Source organism: Vespa velutina, chromosome 12, assembly GCF_912470025.1.
Source record: "Vespa velutina chromosome 12, iVesVel2.1, whole genome shotgun sequence".
In the NCBI taxonomy this organism is placed as follows: Eukaryota; Metazoa; Arthropoda; class Insecta; order Hymenoptera; family Vespidae; genus Vespa; species Vespa velutina.
This window is the reverse complement of record NC_062199.1, coordinates 2637608-2660896: the sequence shown is the minus strand read 5'-3', so window position 1 is coordinate 2660896 and position 23289 is coordinate 2637608. Positions and strand designations below refer to the sequence as shown.

Genomic DNA, 23289 nt, shown 5'->3' with positions numbered 1-23289 from the left:
AAATAAGAAACATAGATGTTTGTTTTTCTTACTATTCGGACGAAAAAAAATAATTAAAAATAGTGTGGTAATGATTGTAATAATATTATTATATTCGTATAATATCGAGATAAAAAATATCTTCTTAAAAATGATTCATATTTTTGCCCATAACAAATGTCCAAAACCGATGAATATGTAATGAATATCGTTAAAAACTGATAAACAAAAAAGTATAAATTTGAGGATAACGAGGAGACGGACGCATTCGTTAAAGTGGAGACTTAGCGATATACATAAGAGGATTCTAAAACGAATTTTATTGAGTTTTTTTATACTTCGTGTTATTTTCATAGTTCTTTTTATACTAATATATTTATAGTGAAATATTTGTTTAAAACAAAATAAACATACGTTAAATCGGCATATATTTTTTATATTTTGTGTTTGTGAATCTGTGTCTATTTTTCCAACGAAGTTAAAGATCATGCTAAAAAGAAATCATTACACAGATTTGACATTCGTAGAATGATTCATAAAACATGTCTAGGTAATTACATGTAAATAACGCATATTAAATTATTTCATTTCTAATCTGAAATATTCATTTTTCTTCAGATCTAAATAAAATGGACATAATCAATTGATTGCACAGTCTAAAGAAATATGGGAGAATTCATTTTGGGGAGGATGTGATAATGACATTTTAATAAAGGATGTAAGCTCATTTCCATTTCATTTTTAACAACAGGATAAAGAAAAATATTAATTATTTACTTATTACAATAGTATCAAGATAATGGCTTATTCACTATAAATCGACCAAAAACATTAAATACTCTTACACCAGGAATATGTAAAATAATAAATGAAACGCTTCAAAAGTGGAACCATAATAAAAAATTAATAATGATAGAAGGATCTGGTGATAAGGCATTTTTGTTCAGGAGGATATCTTAGAATGCCTCTATCTTATCGATATTTGAAAAATGATGATTATGATTGCCATAAAATAAAACATTTCGAGAATATTACTCGTAAGTTTTATAATACTCCAATACCATACCTAATCGTAAAGAAAATATATAAGAAAATATTTTTTTGACAGAATGAGTTATTATATTAGTACATTAAAAGTACCATTTATAGCTCTGATGAATAATCTAACAATGGGATTAGGATCTGCGATATCTCTACAAGCTAAATATAGAATCGTCACAGAAAGATCACTCTATGCTATGCCTGAAGTTTCAATCGGTTATTTCCCCGATTCCTCATCATGCTATACTTTTCCTAGATTACAAAATCATATAGGATATCTTTTAGGTGTTACTGGATACAGATTAAAAGGTATATACACATACATATACATATATTTTACGAAATATTAATTTTATCAAATCTTAATATGTAAAAAATTTTCTGTTAGGTACTGACATTGTTCATGCTGGTATTGCCAGTCATTTCGTTCCCTCGGAAAAAACTAGGAGATTTGAAGAATGAATTGCTTAAATCTGATAATTCCAATATAGAAGAAATTATTAATAAATATCATGTTAATACATCAAAAAATAATTTTAGCCTTAATCAGTATATAGACATAATTGAGAATTGTTTCTCTGCCCCTACTGTCGAAGAAATCTTAGAAAGGTACACCAATTTATCTTATTTTTTTCTCTATAAAATGTATTGTCAGTTTTATTACGTTGTTATTCTTATGTTCATTTGATAAGATTGGAAAAAGACAATACGAAATGGTCGAGAAAAATTATAGAAATGATAAAAGCAGCATCACCACTTCTTTGAAGTCGGCTCTTCTTATTATTCAAAAGGGAAAAGATTTAGATCTTGCTGATTGTGCGAGAATGGAGTGTAGAATGGGTCATCGTTTACTTTCAGAAGGTTCGATATTTTGAAGGTATATATTTACATTTCTAATAATTATTACACTTATTATATGTAAGATTCTATTTACTAACATTCCTGATATTCTATTTTGTAGGTATTAACACTACTCTTTATGAAAAAGATAAAAAACCACAATGGAATCCTGCACGTTTAGAAGATGTGCCAATGGATAAGATAAAGCATTATTTAAGTAATCTACCACCGGAAAAAGAATTAAAATTATAATAAAACGAAGAAATGACAGAAGAAACAATTATGTTAATTAATCAATTAAACATATTAATAATTTAAACTATTAGAAGCTAGGATATAGTATTAGTCATTTAAATTTTCTTAATAATTTTTTTAACAACTTTAATAATTTACATGTTTTAATTTAGAAAAAAAAAAAAAAAAAGAAAATTTCCTATAATTCATCTATAAAGATTTTTTTAATTATGTAATTATTTAATCTTAATGTTTTAATAATAAAGTTCTCTTACAATCAGTCAATTTTAAATAATATTTATATATAACAAAATACTTTCTTGCAATTTAAATATAATGTCATGTTTCTCTATTTGTACCATGTATGTTTTACTTATACATTAAGTTTCTTATATACATTGTTTTTAGAAACTTTCAATCGATTTATAATGAAAATTATTTATTATTAAATATTATATTACTTATTTTAATAATATTTAATAATAAATAAGTATCAAATATATATATATACGTATTGCAATATAAAAAGCTTTTTTAAGTTGTATGTATTAGAATTGTAATACTATAATCCTTCAAAATCAGTTATGAACTAATTTTTAACTTTTCTCATTAATATAACAATAAATAATAAATAGTTTATATCTAAATATCAATATCAGTACAAAATGATTTCTGATACAATGATATTTAATAATCTGCTATTAGTATCAATACGCAACTTTAGGAACACTCTGCATATATACTGAATTTTTATAAATAATTACTTTGTTATTTAAGTATTTCATAGAGTGTCTGTATAGACACAAACCTTATTTGCTCTTTTCCTAAGAAGCAAAATAAGCATCACCCGAAACACATGAAAATAGAAACTAATAATCCAATTAATGCACCAATAAAATAATTAAGATTTATCTGCGATATCATTTGTATCCTGAAATAAAATTATCTTATAAATATCCTTTAATAAGTACATATATCCAACAAAGTTGTTATACTTATCATAACTCTATAAAAGATATGCAATATAACTTTCAATTAATTTATTAAAAATTGTTATAATTTACCTGTATTCTCCTTTTCTTAGAAGATTAAGAGGAAATGGTGGATCAATTCCAGGGATACGACTATCCATATAAATAATTAACCAACTGAGACTAGTCGTTATCATTCCACTTAGTATTGCTCTTATTACCCACCAATATTTTGTAGACACTGTTATCACTACGTCAGCAATAGCTTTTTCATAATGATTAGTAGTATTTATAAATTGTGTACCAGTCATTGTTAATTGTTTGGCGACAGATTCAGACATATCGGAGATACTTGATAAATTAGGTAAATCATATAGATGTGGACAATATATCTATGTGTAGCAAATCACTTTGTTTGTTAAATATACTTTGAATGTTTGCTACAGACATTCCTATAACAAAAAGAAAATAGTTGAATCTAACCAAGAATCAAAATATAAATCAGATACTATTTATATATATATATATATATATATATATATATCATGTATATATATATATTTATTTATTATTTATTATTAAAAAAAAAAAAAAATAGGAACATATAAAGTGTGAAGATAATCCACTGATAGGAAAAGAAAATAAATTCAAGTACTTGTTATCTTTACCAGATAATCTTGTTCAACTTACCGTAATTAAAATATATTTTCTCAAGGACTATCAACAATAAGAATAAAAATACTAAAAAATAATAATCCATTCTTTTGTCAATGTTCCTTTTAACCCCATTCTTTTTGACTCCTTATTGTTGATAACTTTTTCGAATTGATTAACACCATTTTTCCTGAAACTTGTTTCCTCTCGAACATGTATACAATTTTGTAATTTATACTATTTGTTAATATATTCTATTATTAAGGAAAAAAAATACAAAGATTTAATTAAATTTATCTCATAAAGAACCGCACTCAAGGATGAAAACTGTAAACGTTAAAAATAGGTGACAACGATTACGTCACTTTAACGTGTTGCGCATGCTCAAAGGTATCGTATACGATAGGGCTGTATCATTAAAATGAGCCTAAAATATTTTTCTAATCATTAATTAATCTAAAAATAAATATTATTCTTTTTCGCTACAAGAGAAATTCAAGCTATCTAATTAAATTAAGTAATAAGTGAACATTTTACCTAACCTAAATTTTTAGGATTTCATGTAATATTTTTCAAGTAAAAAGAAGAGAAAATACAGGATATTTTTTTTTTACATTTTAATATATTTTTTAGACCGAAAACTTGTGCATTATTAAATGCAATTATTGAAAGAATTTTCCAATGCAAGAATAAGATTATACGAAGTATTTCATCACGTAGGTATTAGATAAACGTTTACGTCCCTGATTTTCTATCCTATACTGGTAGAAAGAGAATAAAACACAATTAGTAGTCATAGACGTTCGATAATACTCAATTAATATAACAATTAACATTAAAATAATTAATATATTAATGGAAATACTGAAAACAAGGTTCTAACGACGAACAGATTTTTTTTCTTCTTAAAAAAAAAAAAAAAAAAAAAAAAAAAGAAAAGAAAAAAACAAAATTATGCAACATTCATCAGATATGCATTTGAATCGGAAAAAAACTTTGTTGGTAATGTTCATAATTTTAAAGCAATAACGATTTCTAAAATTGCTAAGATCGTGTAATTTTGGAGATTCCTACTAAAAGGATTTGTACTGACATCATTTTTATTTTCAAGAACAAACACAGCGCTTGCTCAAGAACATAATCTGTTCTTTTTGCAGCTGCGCAGGTGTGTCGTCGTCACCTTCTCATTAGCATCTTGACCAAAAAGCCAGTCACGCTACCGAGAGTATCCAACACGGCTGGATTTATTCCTTTGAATCGTCGAAATTTCTTTCATTCTTTTTTTAATTAATTATTTTAATTGCTCGAATCTTAATCGATCGATTTTCTAATTGTCTATCGAACAGGACGATGCAATGGGCGAAGGAAGGAGAGAACGTTCTAGCAAAAGGTAATTATTTTCATCATCGAAAATCGACCTAATTTGTTAACCTCACACGACGTGTATTCAATTCGATAAATAATTATTTCTCATTCCTCTTTTATTAATGAAATCATTCGTCTTATCACTTGTTTTTATAACGATCGAACATCTCTGTTCGAAAAAAATACATAATCTAAGAAGAAAATACAATTTTAAAAATTGCAAATGGCTACTCGAACGTCATTTGTTACCGATTTGTTTTAGCGCCAAATTTAAAATTGGCAGCCATATCTCTAATTCACGTGTCACGGATAATACTTTAATTTCAATACACTTAACCATGTATCTATATAGAAAACGTCGAATGATAAGAAGACAGAAAGAAAGAAATAGGAAGGATATTTTCTGTTTAAAAGATAAAAGAAATTTTCTAAATGTAAATTGACCTAAATGTATAAGGAAAGGATTACAAAGAACGAAAGAAAGTCATTTATAAAACATTTTAAGATATCATTATCATGATTTTTTAAAGCGTAGAATATGTGAGAAGAGCTCATAATTATATCAACCGAATTTGTAGGTTAGATAAACCAGCCGGATGAACGAAAGGGCTAGGCAATGAATAGACTGGAAATTTAAGTCCGTATTTAATTTCCTGCTTTCGCCTAAAGGATTCTAAGAGTATAACTTATCTAATCAATGTGCATAGGCAAGGGTGGAGCACTTCTTTTGAATAGAACTACTTGCATATATTGATATGATCGATTTGACCTAATCGATATGCGAAGGCAATAGAATAAATCAATGCTTGAGAACTTAAAAGAATCAGAACATAGTTGAAATGTAAGAACTTTTTTATTTGAAATGTAATATTAATTACTTTTGTTTTTTTCTCTCTTTCGTTAAACTTAGAATCATTTATGTTATTTGATAAAAATAGTTGAACGTTATCAGATAGCTCTAATAAATCTAAACATTTTTTTTATCCAAGGCTAACTTAACTTTTTCTAGAGTATGCAATAAATAATCAAGAAAAAGAGGTGAGCAAGTAAAGGTATATAAGGATCTCGTTTCTCGTAGCCTTTTTTAGCCTTTCCTCCCCCTTTGAAGTGATTGCGTGCGAGTATCGTCAACCGAAACGTGTCCAGATTGAATCGCACGTCCTTGGAAAATTATTGACCATTGGTTAGAACGGTTTTACGGGTGCGTAAGCATACACCTTTTGGACATTGTTTGGCAGCGCATGCAAATCCTTCATGGACGAATGGTTAAGAAAAATTTGGGTTACTAGGTCGTCGTGATCCTGGTGCTCGTTTCTCGTCTTGGTCGTTGTCGTTCTCGTTGTCGTCGTCGTGATTATCTCAGGCACGAAAGGATCACTAAGAACGCACGAGATCTTTGCGATCACAATCGTATCTGACCCCTCTTTGCGATTACAATCGTACCTGACCCTGTCCACCGAATATATATATATATATATATATATATTATATATATATGTTTGTATCTATTTTGGAGAAAATACATTCGCATAATTTGCTGAAACATTTTCTAAATTTGCATAATGCAACGAAGAAAAGAAGCAACGATAAATCACTCAATCTTATCACTTTGTGATAAAAAAAAAAAAAGAAAAAAATTTTGTTATAGTTATATAATTATTTTTTTAATGAATTTATTGTACTATTATTATTTTTGTATGTATTGTTTATAAGTTTCTAATGTTTCAATTATCAAAGAAAATATTTAAAAGTTACGTGTATGGACTCTTATAGTCATATACATATTTATACAACTTCTAGTGCGCGGTCTGAAGACTACATATACTATTTATATATGCATTATTACGTAGTGCCTTCATATGGCTATGCAAATATCAGTGTATGTTATCTCTTAGAGAAAACAAGATATGTGGCAAATGAAACCTAACCAGAAAATTTTCCTTCTTTGTTATCGATTGTTTCGAAAAAGTTTTCTTAACAAGATACGTCTGAAATCGCCTGAAGAATTTAAATGACAAATATGACAAAGCATACGTATGTATCACATATATTATTATTCTAAATTGAAATTCCGACGGAATACTTACAAAAAATAAACGGATAAATAATAACAAAGTTTTCGATTTCGTGGAATATTATTGTAAACGAAATATGCCTTTACATTAGATATAATTTTTCATTAGATATTTTTCTCCTAGAAAAAAAAAAACAAAAAAAAAAAAAAAAAGAAAAAAGGAAATACGAAAAGAGAAAAAAAATTGGCAGCGGTGGGATTCGAACCAACGCCTCCGAAAAGACTGGTGCCTTAAACCAGCGCCTTAGACCGCTCGGCCACGCTACCTGATATCTTTATGCTCTTTCATAGCCTATAACCAACTTTTATCGATATTATATCGATCTTATCGATATTCGATAATATCGAATGAAGCTCGATAACGATAAATGGCGGAATAATACAAAATCAAAATGGTAGCTTGGAAAGATTCCAAAACACTTTTGATAATTCATAAATTGTTCGAAATCGAAACGATCTTGAGTAAGTAAAAAAAGAGGAAGAGATAGAGATAGAGAGAAAGAGAGAGAGAGAGAGAGGGAGATAGAGTTTAATCGCGTGTCTATCACGAAAGCGACGTTATCGAATCGCAATCAATTATCCATTTTGTGGGTCACGTTGAGGATCGTGGCATGATTCTTAGTATTCCTTCCAATTAAAGGAGCAATAACCTGGATTACGTAACGTCGACTCTATTTCGTAAATTGCGTTTACGAATTCGTTTTAACAAAATGAAGAAAATAACTGGGTGCTTTTGTCTTTACAATTTGTATACATTGTCATTTATACTTGGTAATAAGAGAGAAAGAGAGAGAGAGAGAGAGGAGAAAGAGTGAGAGAGAGAGAGAGAGAGAGAGAGAGAGAGAGAGAGAGAGAGAGAGAGGCGAAAGGTATAATATTGCTGATTGTAGACACGGAAAGTCATAATCTATTGCGCAATTATTATTGTTATCCATGGAAAATGTTTCCGATACACGACAAAATGATAATGTTACATATTTCTATACATATATATGTATATATGTATATATGTATATATGTATATATGTATGTATATACAATTTATGCATGTATAACATATAGGAATATATGCATAGATACATGTATAATGATGTACTTATATATATATATATATATATATATATATATATATATATATATGTATATGATCATCAAAGTAATTTGCTTTCCATGCTGACGAGTCATTAAGGAGGAGAATAGAATTTAATTTTTCAAACTATTCTTCTTATTTGGTAGATCGATGCGTCGCGTCTGGCCGTTTTGTTGTAACGGCATGTAGGGTACCTTCGTACCACCCTTCTTCCTGTTCTCCGTTCGCCTCCTTCAACCCCTCTACCACCCACTCTGGTTTCTCTAGGGTGTTCCACTCTTTCTCTCACTCACTCTCACTCTGCACTCACTCTCTCTCACTCTCTCTCTCTCTCTCCTCTCTCTCTCTCTCCTCTCTCCCTCTCTCTCTTTTTCTCTCTATCTGTCTCTTTCTTCGTTCCTAGTCGGTATCAGCTTCACTACCGTTAAAGATTTCAGTTGCCTTTGAGCATCCATTGGGATCGTGTCTCGAACAAGAACTACTCGAGAAATTTTCTTTATTATCAATGATGAGATAGTTGATTTTTTTTTCTAAATTATTCATGCGTCTATTCCTATAAATTCAAAAACAAAGAAAAGAAAAAAATATATATATAATAAATAAATATTTTAAATAATCTAAAGAATTTGTATTTTTCATTTAAGACAAAGATCAAACTATGGAGTCAATAAGTCATCATCGGATTCTGAGCTAGCCCAGGAGAAGAAGAATAAAGGACGAAAAAATAAATTGAAGGAACGATGGCCATTCGCGGATGGATTGACGGTCGATGAGCTTGCTCGTTATAGAAGAAGACGCGTGGAGGGTCATCCAAAAGATAATGTTAGTACTTGTGCCGAGTTCGACGTACTTGAGAAAGATTTTTTAACCGAATATCGTCGCGCTTTTCGTGCAAAAAGTGAAGAACTTCTTAAGGTAAACTATCAGAGAATATATTTTTTAATGATTTAAAATGAAGATCGAAATAAATCATTAAAATATTATTGACAATTCATTATTTCTTTCTTTTCCGAGGAGATATTTGGCCAGTGAAGAGCAAAAGGCCATCGAGTTTTCCTCCGATTAGATGATACCGACAATGATGTAAAACAATACTCAGTCAAGATTTTCAAAAATATGAACAAGTAGAGTTTCCATCGAGAAGAACGGAACAAAATTCGTCTTTGTTCTTGCTGAAGGAGACGGAACGATGGAACTCAAACGGAACAATCAAAATTTATCGCTCATACGAACGTGATAGGTCGACCACCGATCATTAGAAGGTACGTAATTGAATGATTAAATTTATTGATAACGAAAACGTCGATCCAGTGGATCCTAGAAACAATAAATAATGTATAAATTTGATTGAACTATATAAAAAAATATTTTCCCTGTTTAAAATAGAGTACCAGTTTAAAGCGAGAAGGTATCTATACACGGACACAGAAATGTATTCAGCTTACGTGCCTCATCAAGGCCAACATAAGGCGGAATTAGCCCGTAGGCCAACGTCCTTGAAAATGGAGGGTTGAATGGAAACAATGACCGAGAAGTGTGAGAAGTTCATTCAATGGTTAAACGTCCAGCAGGCCGGAACTTATGCGTGTACCAACGCAACTTAAACTCGAGGGTGAACTCGAGACTACCACAGAAAATCATGAGAAGTACGTCCCTTTTGTTGGGGCGAGAAGGCCAGAATTACTTAGGCAAGGTACAAGTTAAAACTCGAGGGTGCATCAGCTTTCGTGGCAGAATATTCTGACGTTTTCAAGGAGCACGCAGTCACTGGTGAGAAAGGATATCGAGAGACTGATAGACGTTAAACGTTTCGTTAATACTAACCACAACTGTTTTCTATTGTTTTTACGTCTTAGATCATTCATTGTAGAAAGACAACCAGTAAGGAAACCTGAAACCCATTTGAAAACTGGTAATAAGTTCTTCGAAATTACGGAAAACAAGAACAATTATATCAATCCTCGTGTTAGAGAGGCTCAACTGATGGCAGAATTAGCAAGAGATATCGAAGAAGAAGAAAGGGAAGAAGAGGAAAAGAAAAGAAAAAGAGAAGAGAAAGAGGAAGAAGCAAAGAAGGGACAAAGAGATGCAAATGTTAGTGTCGAAATTGGAAGAATTGAAGAGTCCACCCTTAGAAATTCCAGAATACAAAGATGCCTACAAAGTATCGAAATTTTATTGATTTTATAGTTATATTCATTTACCTTGTAAATAATCTTTCAATAAATATATAATTATTATTCTTAATAGGACTTTCCAAGAGAACGACCCAACATTCGCAAAACCCGAAGACGAGATTGGTCGAGCTGATGGTTCCAAAGTACTCTCTTCGCCAACTCGTTTGAAATTTTCAACAAAAATTGATCAAGACCCAGAATATAAATCGAAATATCTTGATTATTCTAAAGATTCCTTCGTTTATCGTAAACCACCATTGGCATTAAGAACCACTGCAGTTTGCTCTGATCGTTCTATACCTGCAACAAATATAATTTTTATGAGACCAAACGATACGATTACGACGAGCCAACCAGCGAAGTAAAATCACAATACGTTCCGTATGGTCACATTCCTCGTGTCAAACCTCTGAGGATGCCAGCTAATTTACGATTGGAAGGTAGTCTCGATCTACAACCAGATATAGAAATGCCTATTGTAATCAACGTGATTATTATCGATCTTCCCTGTGATCTTAAAAAACAAAGAAATAGTGAGAGAAGTCTCAGTGCTACAAGAAAGAAAGATAATTATTGGATAAACAATAATAACAGTGAGAGATTTGGTTGCGTAAATGCTGCTGAAGATCAGGATGCTTTTCAAGTATTGAATACTCGAATTCATGAGGATAGTATCATTGGTAAACCTCCACCAAGTACCAGAAGGTAAAATATTAAATAATTTTATTATCAACATTACTTCAAAATAATTCTTAATATTGAAATATGTTAAGACATTATAGAACATCGCAGAATCAAGAACCAATACAATCAGATCCTATTGATGATCGTACTATACTAAGAAATCGGTCACCTAGTCCAACTTATCGTCTGTCACGTTTGCAACGTCGATGATGAACCACGTGGTTTTGGTCAACGTAAACGTTCAACGCCAATCGAGTCTTCCGAAAGATCACATGATCCATTGCCTGATCGTTTGAATAGAAACAATATTCATAGACCGTATTCTCCTAGTTTCGGTAGAACCGAGACCAAAGAACAATTGGACAATGACAATCCTTCGTCGTTTTGGATAATGTCAATAAGTGTTGTAATAAAAGGGAAACGCGTAGAAAAAGATTGGAAAAAATTATAACGTAGGAAATAATTTATCAATGACCAGAGGAAGGACCAAGAACACCAACAAATCTGGATGCCACCTTGGTACGATAGTACTAATACGATCTAATCATTATGGATCATTGAAGTAATCATAAATTGATAGATAACTCTTTAAAGAGTATAAAAAAAAAAAAAGAAAAAAAAAAAAAAGAATTCTTAGACAAAGTTATACAATATGCTATCAATAGAAAATATGATCCTAGAAATGATACTTTAGCTACATGTACTGCCTATTAATAAGACATGATTTATTTATTACATAATATTTTAATGTTCATGTATACGTGAAAGGCTGAATATCAGGCTCTATAATAATGGATATAATTATATCACGAGCATGATATTAAAACGCACAAGATATGTACTGCAAAAAAAAAAACAAATATATATATATATATATATATATATATATATATATACTATATATAATTAGATAAATTAATAGAGAGATAAAAAGAAGAAATAGTATATACTATACGATTTTCGTATGTGTTAAATGAGCGAGGCACGTCCTCTTTACGCCATACTGCGACGCACTGCGAAAGTCCTGCCAATATACAAAACCTGTCGTGTAACTCAGGAATATAATTATGCGATGTAGAATGAACGATGATACGACGCCGTGCATCTTTAGATCACTCTAAGTAATTTCCATAAAAAGTACCTTTTTATATGATTCTCACCATTTTTTATATATATACCACATGCCATATATTTTTTTACTTAAACGCCAAAACAGACAAAGGATATTATATGCATACAAATATACATATAAAAAAAAAAAAAAATAAAAAAAAAGAAGAAGAAAAGAAATGCGCTCCGAAAACGCGCGGACCGTTTATCAATTTTTCTATACTCGATCCTTTTTTATATAATAACCATTTATCTTCGAAACGTTTACATTTGATCTATCGATGCACAATAACGCGCGTCTTATATATCCATATATAAAGTATACATGCCAATTTTAATTATATTATTATATATTATCTATATACAGATGCTTTTGTTTAGCTAAGTAGTAATAATAATATCAAACTATATAAAAGATGTATAAAATAAGATTATATCAATTGTTGACGCTAATAGCGACTGTATTGTTACCTTTATATTTATGAAAATAAAAAATAATATTAATTTTACGTTCATAAAAGTTTATTAGAAATTATTTAATTATCATTTATTTACTTAATATTTGACGAAACAATTAGAAAGAATTTGTGAAATTTTGTCGAAACCATTTAAACTTCCAATAAAAAGAATTGAGACCTTAATTTATTTTGATGTTTTTGAATTTTTAACATAAAACGATATTAATCGATTTAATCGTATTTTAACAATCGATTAAATAAAGACACGTGTATATATATATATATATGTTTAATCTAGTGATGTGAAGTATGCTCTATATTTAATCGATTTGACTATATTCGGTAACATTCGTGATTGTTCGTAAGACAATCTTAGCTGTCGGTTCAACATATAGTTAAATATTGTGGGTTATTTTATATTCGTACATAAATTTATATAATTCTGTAAAGATTTAAAAATATTAAAAGAAAACAAAAAACAATAAGAAAAAGGTCGGACCCAGAATTGAAGCAATACGCCAACAACGATTAGCTCAATTACAATCTCAATATAAGGTAATTTCTACAAAGTATATATTATTAGACCTTATATCTCAAATACATTTTAAAATTAATAACTAATTCCAAAATTAATGTGACTTAAATATCTTCTAATTTATTAAAAGAACAGTTTCAAGTAAAATTCTAATTGGATATTTGACTTTTGAAGGTTAACTTTCAATGACATTAACCCTATAGAAAACTATACTAAACACAGAAAATATACATACAAATATACATATAAAATAGATTAATATAAATAATTATATGTACTTTCTTAAGGGTGGAAATGTCGATAATAAACAAGCAATGAAGAAAGAGACTGCAAAATGGAAGATATGCGTAATTCCCTTCTTACGCAAGTACTGGATCAGGCAGCTAGAGCAAGACGTGAGAATTTTATATTCCGAATGGTTTACTTTAACAAAAAGAAAAGAAGAGGAAAAAGAAAGAAAAATAATTTATAATAACATACCTTTTTTTTTTTTTTATGAATTAGTGACACACACTTTGCCTTGGAAAACCAGAGAAAGGAAAAATGGTAGAGGAAATGATTTTAAACATGGCACAACGTGGGACAATTACCTAACAAAATTAGGAGAAAAAGAACTGATCAGTCTATTGAAAGTATAAATCAGCAAACGCAAAGAAGAACAGTAGTTAAAGTATGTACTGCCTTTTAATATATATTTTAAAAAGAATTTTAAACCAATTATTAATAATAATAATAATAAATTAATAATATAACTCTCTCTTCCAGTTTGACAGACGAAGAGCAGCTTTAGATTCGGATGATGATGATTTATAGCCTCATAGGTGATAATATTTGTGTTATCTTAATGACTTTCTTTTAACTATTAGATAAATGACGTTTCAGATTGCATATTTATACTTATTAACTCCACATTTTTATTTTTTTATGCTAGTATGTAAAAATAAATAAAATGGAATCATTCATCATATATATACACATATACATCCATACATACTACATACATACTATACATATATTGTATATTATATATAACATATACCATCTACTCAAGCTATTCTATTGAAGAGTATATGATATTATTAATGATATTATTCTTTTTTTAGTTTTGTAATTTCCATAAGACCATACAATTTTGATTTTCTCTATAATTTTAGTAAAGCCATAAAATCTACATGAAATTATAGTTAACTTTATTCGCTGTAGGTAAGTATAATAACACCTAAAATACATGAACGTATAATTTGTTACTTCATTTCTAAAAACAATTTTTTCTTATTAACTTTAAATTAATTTATAAAACTGTTACACGATTTTTTTTCATAGTACCTTAATGTATGCCGAAAATTGACATATATAAAAGTCTATCTTTGATTTTAAATGCAGATACTACATACATACATATATACATACCTACAGACATAGATAAATATATATATCTATATATATATATATAATGTGTGTGTATGTATATATAAAAGTGTAATTTTTATACCTCACATGAATATTTTTAATAAATATTAAAGATATGGATCACACAAATCACTTTCACAAGACTTAGATGAACTTAGACTTACTTTTTGTATTGTCTTACGTATGTTCTATTTTGGCCAGGATGATATCGTAATAATATAAGTACGTTTCAATTATCATCAGACATAGTTGAAGACGAAGCCACCAATAAAATACTAAAATACTGTAATATCTTCTGCCTTCTTGATTTCTGTCAACCAAAGTAATTGGGATAATACCTAGATTCATATAAATTAAAAATTTTAGTAATATATAAAAGAAAAAATATTACTATAAAGAATTAATTCTCCAGTTTATTACAAAATATATTGATTATTATTATTATTACCTACTTGATTCCAAAGGACTTAGCAAAACTCTATATGTATATTTACATTATATAATAATGAGTTTTATTACTTTATTTATAGGACACATATTTTCTGATAATTTTTAATCTTTTTCATATGACTTCCTCCTGAATGATCTACGATATAATATAATTAAATTAAGCATAATATTAAAAGAAATATATAAATTTGTTTTAAAACTCATTTACCTTCCTCTTATCGTCTGCATCTAAAATATCCGGACAACAAATGCCGTAACAAATTAATGAAGAAAACCAGCAGGTAATCCAAATAATACCATAGTTAAAATAGGATTGCCCATCCACATCGCTGCAAGTGTTGTTTTTAATTTCAAACCCACGATCCTATAGATGCGTACTAATAAACTATTTCCGCCGTATCGCTGAAAATTTTTCGCATAAGTTGGTATTATATAAAACAAAAGAAAATGATAAATTTTATTCGTAATACCGGAAGCACTTTCATTACGAATTTGCTCTAGGAACAATTCTATCACATGAGGCGTCAACCTTTTCTGTTTCATCCTCTGGAATATGGTGATGATTCGTAGTTGTATTAATTACGATTAGGCTTGGCAATGGTAGAATCATCATTGCTATACTGTTGACTAGATCAGGACTAGCTATCCAACCAAATTGGAAATGGCTGTATAATATATACACAAAAGAAATATTAGAATAATTTGAGTAGACAAGTTACTAATAATTTATAAACAATTCTTACACTTAAATGATAACATACTCGTGATACTTCTCTCGTTTTTTCTAATCACAGACTCAACCATGTCTCTAAATTCTATCATACCGAGGTGATACCTCTTCCAATTGATTCTCTTCTACGACTGCTAAAACCAAATTTTTATTAGTCAAAAAAGTTGATTAATATTCCTCTTGTTACTTTCGGAAATGTTGGAAAACGTTCTGCATTGATCCATTTATATAAAGTTTCGTTTAACTTCTCTATATCGGTCGTATTATGACCTAAATAAAAATACTCACGTAAACATAGTGATCCATAATTGTTCATTTTGAAAAAAGAAAAAAGAAAAAAAAAATATATATTCAAAAATTATGTTACCCACCAGTAAAATTATAATGTAAATTTTCTTTATATACAAATAATGCTGGAGTATTTCCACAGGAGCATGCCTGTTAACAACATTTGGATGAGATTGATAAAAAAAATGCATGTGGTTGGAACACATCTGCAGTCTTGTGATATAATCCTATAAATCTAAAATAATATATAATTCAAAACAAATAGAATAAAATTGCAAGATAAATTAAAAAATAATCATTTCCTACCATTAATGGTCTGATCTTTCTCCAACATATACAAAGTAAAGATCCGTTCTTTCTTACTGGTATCAAAGCTTTGGCTCTTAGTAATTTTCTTGTACAGGAGGACCGCTTAATCTCAAAGCAAATTTAACTATCTCATCTCTGGTTCTATCTCCGTGGTATGTAAATTCATTATCTCCTTTTAAACTATTAACAAATAATGTTAATACTATATTTTGAAATTTTTTTAAAACTATTTGTTAAAAAGTTAACTAAAATCTTATTTCATATGCATACAATAATATTGTAGGAAAGCTTTAATTTTAAATTGATGTGGCGACACTTGTAAATCGTGTACAATCAACGCGTTCCAACACCGTATAGATGTAGCATGCAAATGCTGTGCTACGTGAGACCAAATTGGTTCTAATCTTCTGCAATGTGCACACCATGGTGCATACATCTACAAGAAATTTTATATAAATTTATATACAATTGTATATAAATCTATATCATTTATATAGATATTCTTTCTATTTTAACATCACAAGCCATTGTCCTTCTTTATTAATTTCCAAAATCTACCAAAAAATATTCATATATGGATACTGTACATTTAAAGAATTATAAATGACATAAGTATTCTTACCTATCGCTTAACTCGAGAAACACGAGATGCTGTAGTATGCATAAAAATTGCTGAAAAAAGCTAAATTGTATTTCAATAAGAAAATATGAATGTAATATAAATGAATATTCTATATCTTTACATTGAATTAATTATTAAATATATTAAAATATTTCAAACTACATATTATACATATAAAAGTTAACGAATATAAATCGGAAAATATATCTATTAATACTGTTAAAGTTAAGAATCTAAATCGTGTTAAGGGAAGTACAGGCAGGCAGTAAATTATCGATCGGTTGTATTGGAGGTTATTCTAACAGCCATATTAATCGAATGACATGTAGTTTTGGAAATAATAAAATTCGAGTATAAATGGATGATAAAATTATTTGAATAACTTAACAACAATATACCGTAAATGCTGCGACGATGTAATTTTTGTCAGCGAAACCATTGTTGTCATATCACACGAATCGTTGAGAATCGAAAGAGGAAGAAAGAGGAGGAGTACTTTTTAAACCTTAAAATACGCGCCGGTTAAGCTTACTTCCACATTATTAAGATGATCATATTTAAATAAACATATTTTTATTGCTTGACGTGTCACACATTCGCAAAATTCCAACGTGCGCGATACATTTTTTAACCTTTTATAGAACGCGACGCGATTTGTCGCACCTACCACACACAACTGTAATAAAAGTTCTTCCTGTGTACATGTAGATGAGGATTCAAGTTTCTACATGGAGCTATAAACTTCCTTGATATTGTAATTTGCGATAGTGAAGAGCTATCTACCGACATAGTATGAGAATAAGAGAATTCGCTCATCACAGGATAATAGTACATTAAAACAATTGAAAGATCATATAAGAAGAAATAACAACAGATGCGTTACCTACACGAAGAAGGAATATTCAAACAGCGATGTTATTAATCGATAACTAAGATATCTATATCACCGACCGTCGAGTAAGTATATTTCTTCATTACTAATGATATGAATTTTAATAATATAAGAATAAAAATCAGTAATAGTAGTACGAGATACTCTTTTGCACAAAAATAGCTGCGAATGTAGAAAATTTTTTTTTCCTCCAAAAATATCGAGAACAGCATTTACGACAACTAATCAATCTAGGCGTAAATTCTAACTAAATTGATGCACAAGATCTGATTTTAAAATTTAAAGATGACTAATTGAGGAGACGGCTTTTCATATTTTCAAAGAGCTTTAACTTTATGTATACATTATTCTTAGAAAATATATTTCTTTATACGATTAAAAGTAGACAAAGCTTTTCAGAAATATTAAAAAAGCAATAATAATGCTTCAATCTTCATCTTCAATGTGGGTGGGCGCCTAAGAGCTCACACACCCATAGACCCATCCATGTGTCACAGCCAAAGTTATAAATAATAATTAATAAGAGTAAATGGGAATAAATGATAATGAACATAAGAGTGATAGAAAAGTTTTCTGCGCGTTGCTCTAAAAAAATGATTCTAGTATTCTACTATATTTAATCATTTATTTATTTGATGTCTGCTTAGTAATGCAAAATGGGGATTACTTTAAGGATTAGTTAAAATTAAATTGAAAAGATATTGGAAAAGTAATATGCAGCCATTCGCTCGGTAATACTTGCATTTAAAATTTACAATTAAACTTTGCAAGTAATACCGACCCAGGTCTCACTACGTGGAAGTTGCTGCATGTGGAGACCCCCGGACTGACGGTGACTCTACTCTAAAATCCGCGTTCCGCGATACGATCCGCGATACCTTTCCGCTTCAATGCACTGGCTTCTTAACTAACAGGGTATGCGTAGCTTAGCTACAACACACCTCTTACAGATAGCTCCACCATTGCACCGTCCGCTTCAGACATAACGGATTATTAAGCACATCCGAATTCGTGCTTTCCGAATTTCGAACAATCAAAGCGCACTCCTTAGAAATACTAATCGCGTCGCGACACCTCACGTGTGTGTTATAATTACGTAGATTCTACTGTTAAGCCGAAATTCGCGAAGTACCCCCCTCGAAATATCGAAAAAAATCAAACGAAGTCCACGGTAGGACCTTCAATCGCGGCCGAAACACCCACGCGTGTGTTAGAAAAACGATGATTCTACTCTACAATTCGCGTTTTCGATTGCGAACAATCAAACGTAATATAATCGCGCCCGAGAACACCCACGCCCTGTGCCCGCCGACACGCGCGCCAGTGTCCTTCCTATCCTTCCCGTATTCGCGCGTAAAAATCGATGATGAATCCTGCCATGTGATGTATCATCCGGTCGCTGTTGAACCTATCCCTCGATGACCTATACTGTAAAGAAAAGATAAAGAGGAAATAAAAGAACATAAAAAATATAAAACAGAATATAATATATATACACATATATAAAATACAACAGAAAATAAATATATATAAATAGATAAGAGACCTAGAAAAAGAAACGAAAAGAAAAGCAGCATGTACATCCCATGGGTCCTATCTGAAACATATAAATCATAATTAATAAGAATATATTAAAAAACATAATTAAAACCATAATTAAAAACATAATTAAACACATAATTAGAAATATAATTAAAAACATAATTAAAAGCATAATTAAACACATAATTAGAAACATAATTAAAAAGAAACATCATAATAAATATTAAGAAAACATAATTGAAAAAGAAAAATATGAGATAGAAAAAGAGAGTCGGAAAAAGAAAAAGAAAGCCCCAGAAAGAGAAGAATAGAGAGCCCCAGAAAGAGAAGAATAGAGAGCCCCAAAAAGATCAGACAAGAGAAACAGCTTTATATGATGCTGAGACAGCAACCCGCACAGAAGCCCTCCCCCACAGGCCCCACCCGTGGGTCCCACCCGAGATATATAAAGGATAATTAATGAGAGTAAATGAGAATAAATATAAATGACACCGGACATAAAAGAGAGATAGAAAAATTTTTATTTCGTTTCTCTGAGAAATTATTGTACAATAGATTTCTGCTATATTTCTTCTTTTGAAGTATTATTAGCTATATAAATGAAAATATGTTTAATGTTTAGTTGGCATTAGATTGAAAAGATAATGGAAAAGTGTACAATATGCAGCCATTTGCTCGATAATACTTGTATTATAAGATTTATATTAGACTTTGCAAGTATTAACGACCCAGGTCTCACTACGTGGAAGTTGCTGCATGTGGAGACCCACGGGCTAACGGTGATTCTAATTTACTCTAAAATCCGCGTTCCGCGATACCGATCCCTTATGCCTTCCGCCGCTTCGGATATCTAGGGCGACTTAGCTAACAGGAAGGTATGTAGCCTTAGCTACAGGGACCCCACTTACAGAGAGCTTTACCGTTCGACTTCCTCGGCTCAGGCATAACGGATTATTATGCACATCTGAATTCGTGCTTCCGAATTTCGAAAAAATCAAAGCGCATTAATCGCGTTCGCGACACTCACGTGTGTTATGATTACGTAGATTCTACTGTTAAATCCAAATTCGCGAAGTAATCTAATAGAACTGTTGAAGAATAAAACAAAGTCCCCGGTAGGACTTTTAATCGCGCACGCGAACATTTACGTGTGTGTTAGAATAACGGTGACTCTAAGTTGAAATCCGAAGTGACATGAGTTAACCAGTATTATGACTCTCGATGATATTTGATCGAGGGATTTTCCCCCGCTTACAAATAACATGATCGTCATAATGTCAATCAGCTACATGTACTGCACTACTAGGTGACACCGTTCGCGCACCCCGAATTTCAACACTTAACGGAAGTCCATGATAGGACTTTTATCGCGCCCGGACACCCACGCAAATGTTCGGAAAAACGGTGACTCTACTCTAAATAAACTAATCGAATATTCGAGCAAACAAAACGAAGTCCCCGGTAGGACTTTTAATCGCGCACGCGAACACTCACGTGAGTGTTAGAATAACGGTGACTCTAAGTTGAAATCCAAAGTGACATAAGTTAACCGATATTTTGACTTTCGATGTTATTTGGTCGAGGGATTTTCCCCCGCTTACAAATAAGACGACCCTCATTACATCGGCTAGCTACATGTACAGCACTACAAGGCAAGCCGTTCGCGCACCCCGAATTTCAACACTAAACGGAAGTCCATGGTAGGACTTTTAATCGCGCCCGGACACCCACGCAAGTGTTCGGAAAACGGTGACTCTACTCTAAAAAAAACGCGTTCGCGAGGTAATCTAATCGAATATTCGAGCAAATATAAACGAAGTCCCCGGTAGGACTTTTAAATCGCGCCCGCGTACATTCACGTAAGTGTTAGAAAAACGGTGACTCTACTCTAAATTCGCGTTTTCGATACGAACAATCAAACGAAGTTTATTCGCGCCCGAGAACACCCACGCTTGTGCACGCCGACACGCGCGCCAGTGGTTCTTCCTATCCTTCCCGTATCCGCGCGTAAAACTCGATGATGAATCGGTGATCCAAACTGGAGAAAACGAAGAAACGGAGAAAATATGAGAAAGAAAAGAAAAGATAGACGAGACCTTCGCGGACATCATAATATTGGTCGATGATCCCTCGATGATCCCTCGATGATCCCTGAAAAATAAGAACAGAAAGAGACAAAATATGAGATATAAAAGAAATCTAAAGAAAGGAAAGCAATCAATAAAAGCAATTGCAGCCAGCATAGAAGCCCATAAACATGGATTTTTAATCGCGAGTATTAGAAAAACGGTAACTGTACTCCAAAAAATCGAATTCGCGATATAAATCGAATTCGCGATATAAATCGAATTCGCGATATAAATCGAATTCGCGAGATAAATCGAATTCGCGAGATAAATCGAATTTACTTACATATAAACGAAATCCTCCATAAGACTTTTATCCGCACTGTGAACATCCATGGCTCTGCCTGCCGACGTTCTTCCTATTCTCTTCGTATTCGCGTGTAAAAATCGATGATGAATCGAGCCATGCAACGATGTTTTCGACCGCAGATGAATCCATTCCTCGATGATCTATACTGGAAAAGAAGAAGCTAAGGAGAAAATAAAATAAAGAAAGAAAATATATAAAATAGAACATAATATATATATATATATATAGATTATAAATAGAATATAAATATAATAGAGAATAAATACACATAAATAAATAAGAAAGCTAGAGAAAGAAACGAAGAAAGAAGCAGCTCTGCACGATGCTGAAGAAGCAGCCCGCATCATCCCATGGGTTCTACCTAAGACATATAATCATAATTAATAAGAATATATTAATAACATAATTAAAAACATAAATACATAATTAAAAAGAAATAACATAATTAAATTCTGAAAAACATAATAAAAAGAAATAACATGTTAATAACATAATTAAAAACATAAATACATAATTAAAAAGAAATAACATAATTAAATTCTGAAAAGACATAATAAAAAGAAATAACATGTTAATAACATAATTAAAAACATAAATACATAATTAAAAGAAATAACATAATTAAATTCTGAAAAGACATAATAAAAAGAAATAACATGTTAATAACATAATTAAAAACATAATACATAATTAAAAAGAAATAACATAATTAAATTCTGAAAGACATAATAAAAAGAAATAACATGTTAATAACATAATTAAAAACATAAATACATAATTAAAAAGAATAACATAATTAAATTCTGAAAAGACATAATAAAAAGAAATAACATGTTAATAATATAATTAAAAACATAAATAAACAAGAAAAATATTCGATAGAAAAGAGAGCTGCAGAAATATAAGAAAATAGAAGCAGCTTTGCACGATGCTGAAAGAGCAGACCGCATCATTTCGGGGATCCCACCTAAGACCTATAATGCTAATTAATAAGAATATATTAATAATATAATTAAATCATAAATACATAATTAAAAAGAAATAACATAATTAAATTCTGAAAAACATAATGAAAATAAATAACATATTAATACCATAATTAAAAATATAATTAAAGAAAAAAAATATGAGATACAAAAGAAACCTACAGAAAGATAAGAAAATGTAAGCAGCTCTAGACGATGCTGAGACAGTAACCCGCACAGAGGCCCACACCCACGGCCCCATCACATGGGTCCCACCCGAGATTATAAATCATAATTAATAAGAGTATATTAACGATAAAATTAAAAACATAATTAAAAACGAAAAATATAAGATAGAAAGAGAGCCGGAAAAAAAAAGCAAGGAGTGCCCCAGAAAGAGAAGAAGCGAAATTTTACACGATGCTGAACAGCA

At 30.4% G+C, this 23289-nt stretch overlaps 3 protein-coding genes, 1 non-coding gene and 1 pseudogene across 6 annotated transcripts; 2 read left to right on the top strand and 3 right to left on the bottom strand.

Annotated features, from left to right (window-relative positions):
• Positions 1-227: 227 nt before the first annotated feature.
• LOC124953559 (3-hydroxyisobutyryl-CoA hydrolase, mitochondrial-like) lies at positions 228-2267 on the top strand. 3 transcript variants are annotated; one of them, XR_007102253.1, is made up of 7 exons: positions 229-529; positions 598-697; positions 769-1016; positions 1088-1329; positions 1409-1629; positions 1713-1897; positions 1982-2267. XR_007102253.1 is itself a non-coding variant. In XM_047505087.1 (5 exons), the coding sequence occupies exons 3-5, from the start codon at positions 941-943 to the stop codon at positions 1480-1482; spliced, it is 351 nt and encodes a 116-aa protein (XP_047361043.1). In that variant the 5' UTR covers positions 228-529; positions 598-697; positions 769-940; the 3' UTR covers positions 1483-1861. The 3 variants fall into 3 exon arrangements, 1 of the variants encoding a protein (XP_047361043.1); XR_007102252.1 differs by lacking the exon at positions 1982-2267 and having other exon boundaries at positions 228-529; positions 1129-1329; positions 1713-1861; XM_047505087.1 differs by lacking the exon at positions 1982-2267 and having other exon boundaries at positions 228-529; positions 1129-1329; positions 1409-1861.
• Positions 2268-2708: 441 nt separating this feature from the next.
• Positions 2709-4083, bottom strand: LOC124953560. Its single transcript, XM_047505088.1, has 3 exons — positions 3756-4083; positions 3159-3517; positions 2709-3025 (listed from the first exon to the last, which is right to left on the bottom strand). The coding sequence occupies exons 2-3, from the start codon at positions 3404-3406 to the stop codon at positions 2938-2940; spliced, it is 336 nt and encodes a 111-aa protein (XP_047361044.1). The 5' UTR covers positions 3407-3517; positions 3756-4083; the 3' UTR covers positions 2709-2937.
• Positions 4084-4891: 808 nt separating this feature from the next.
• Positions 4892-14179, top strand: LOC124953531 (annotated as a pseudogene).
• On the bottom strand, positions 7344-7425 carry Trnal-aag. Its single transcript has one exon. It is a non-coding gene; the product is annotated as a tRNA-Leu (tRNA).
• Positions 14180-14897: 718 nt separating the features above from the next.
• LOC124953530 (protein disulfide-isomerase TMX3) lies at positions 14898-16321 on the bottom strand (the record flags this gene model as incomplete). Its single annotated transcript, XM_047505055.1, is given in 11 exon segments — positions 14898-14960; positions 15281-15342; positions 15345-15600; positions 15602-15737; positions 15834-15855; positions 15858-15897; positions 15899-15971; positions 15973-16072; positions 16174-16227; positions 16230-16275; positions 16277-16321. Coding segments are annotated over 11 exon segments (897 nt in total), but the record flags the coding sequence as incomplete, so codon positions are not given.
• Between the last annotated feature and the right edge of the window lie 6968 nt (positions 16322-23289).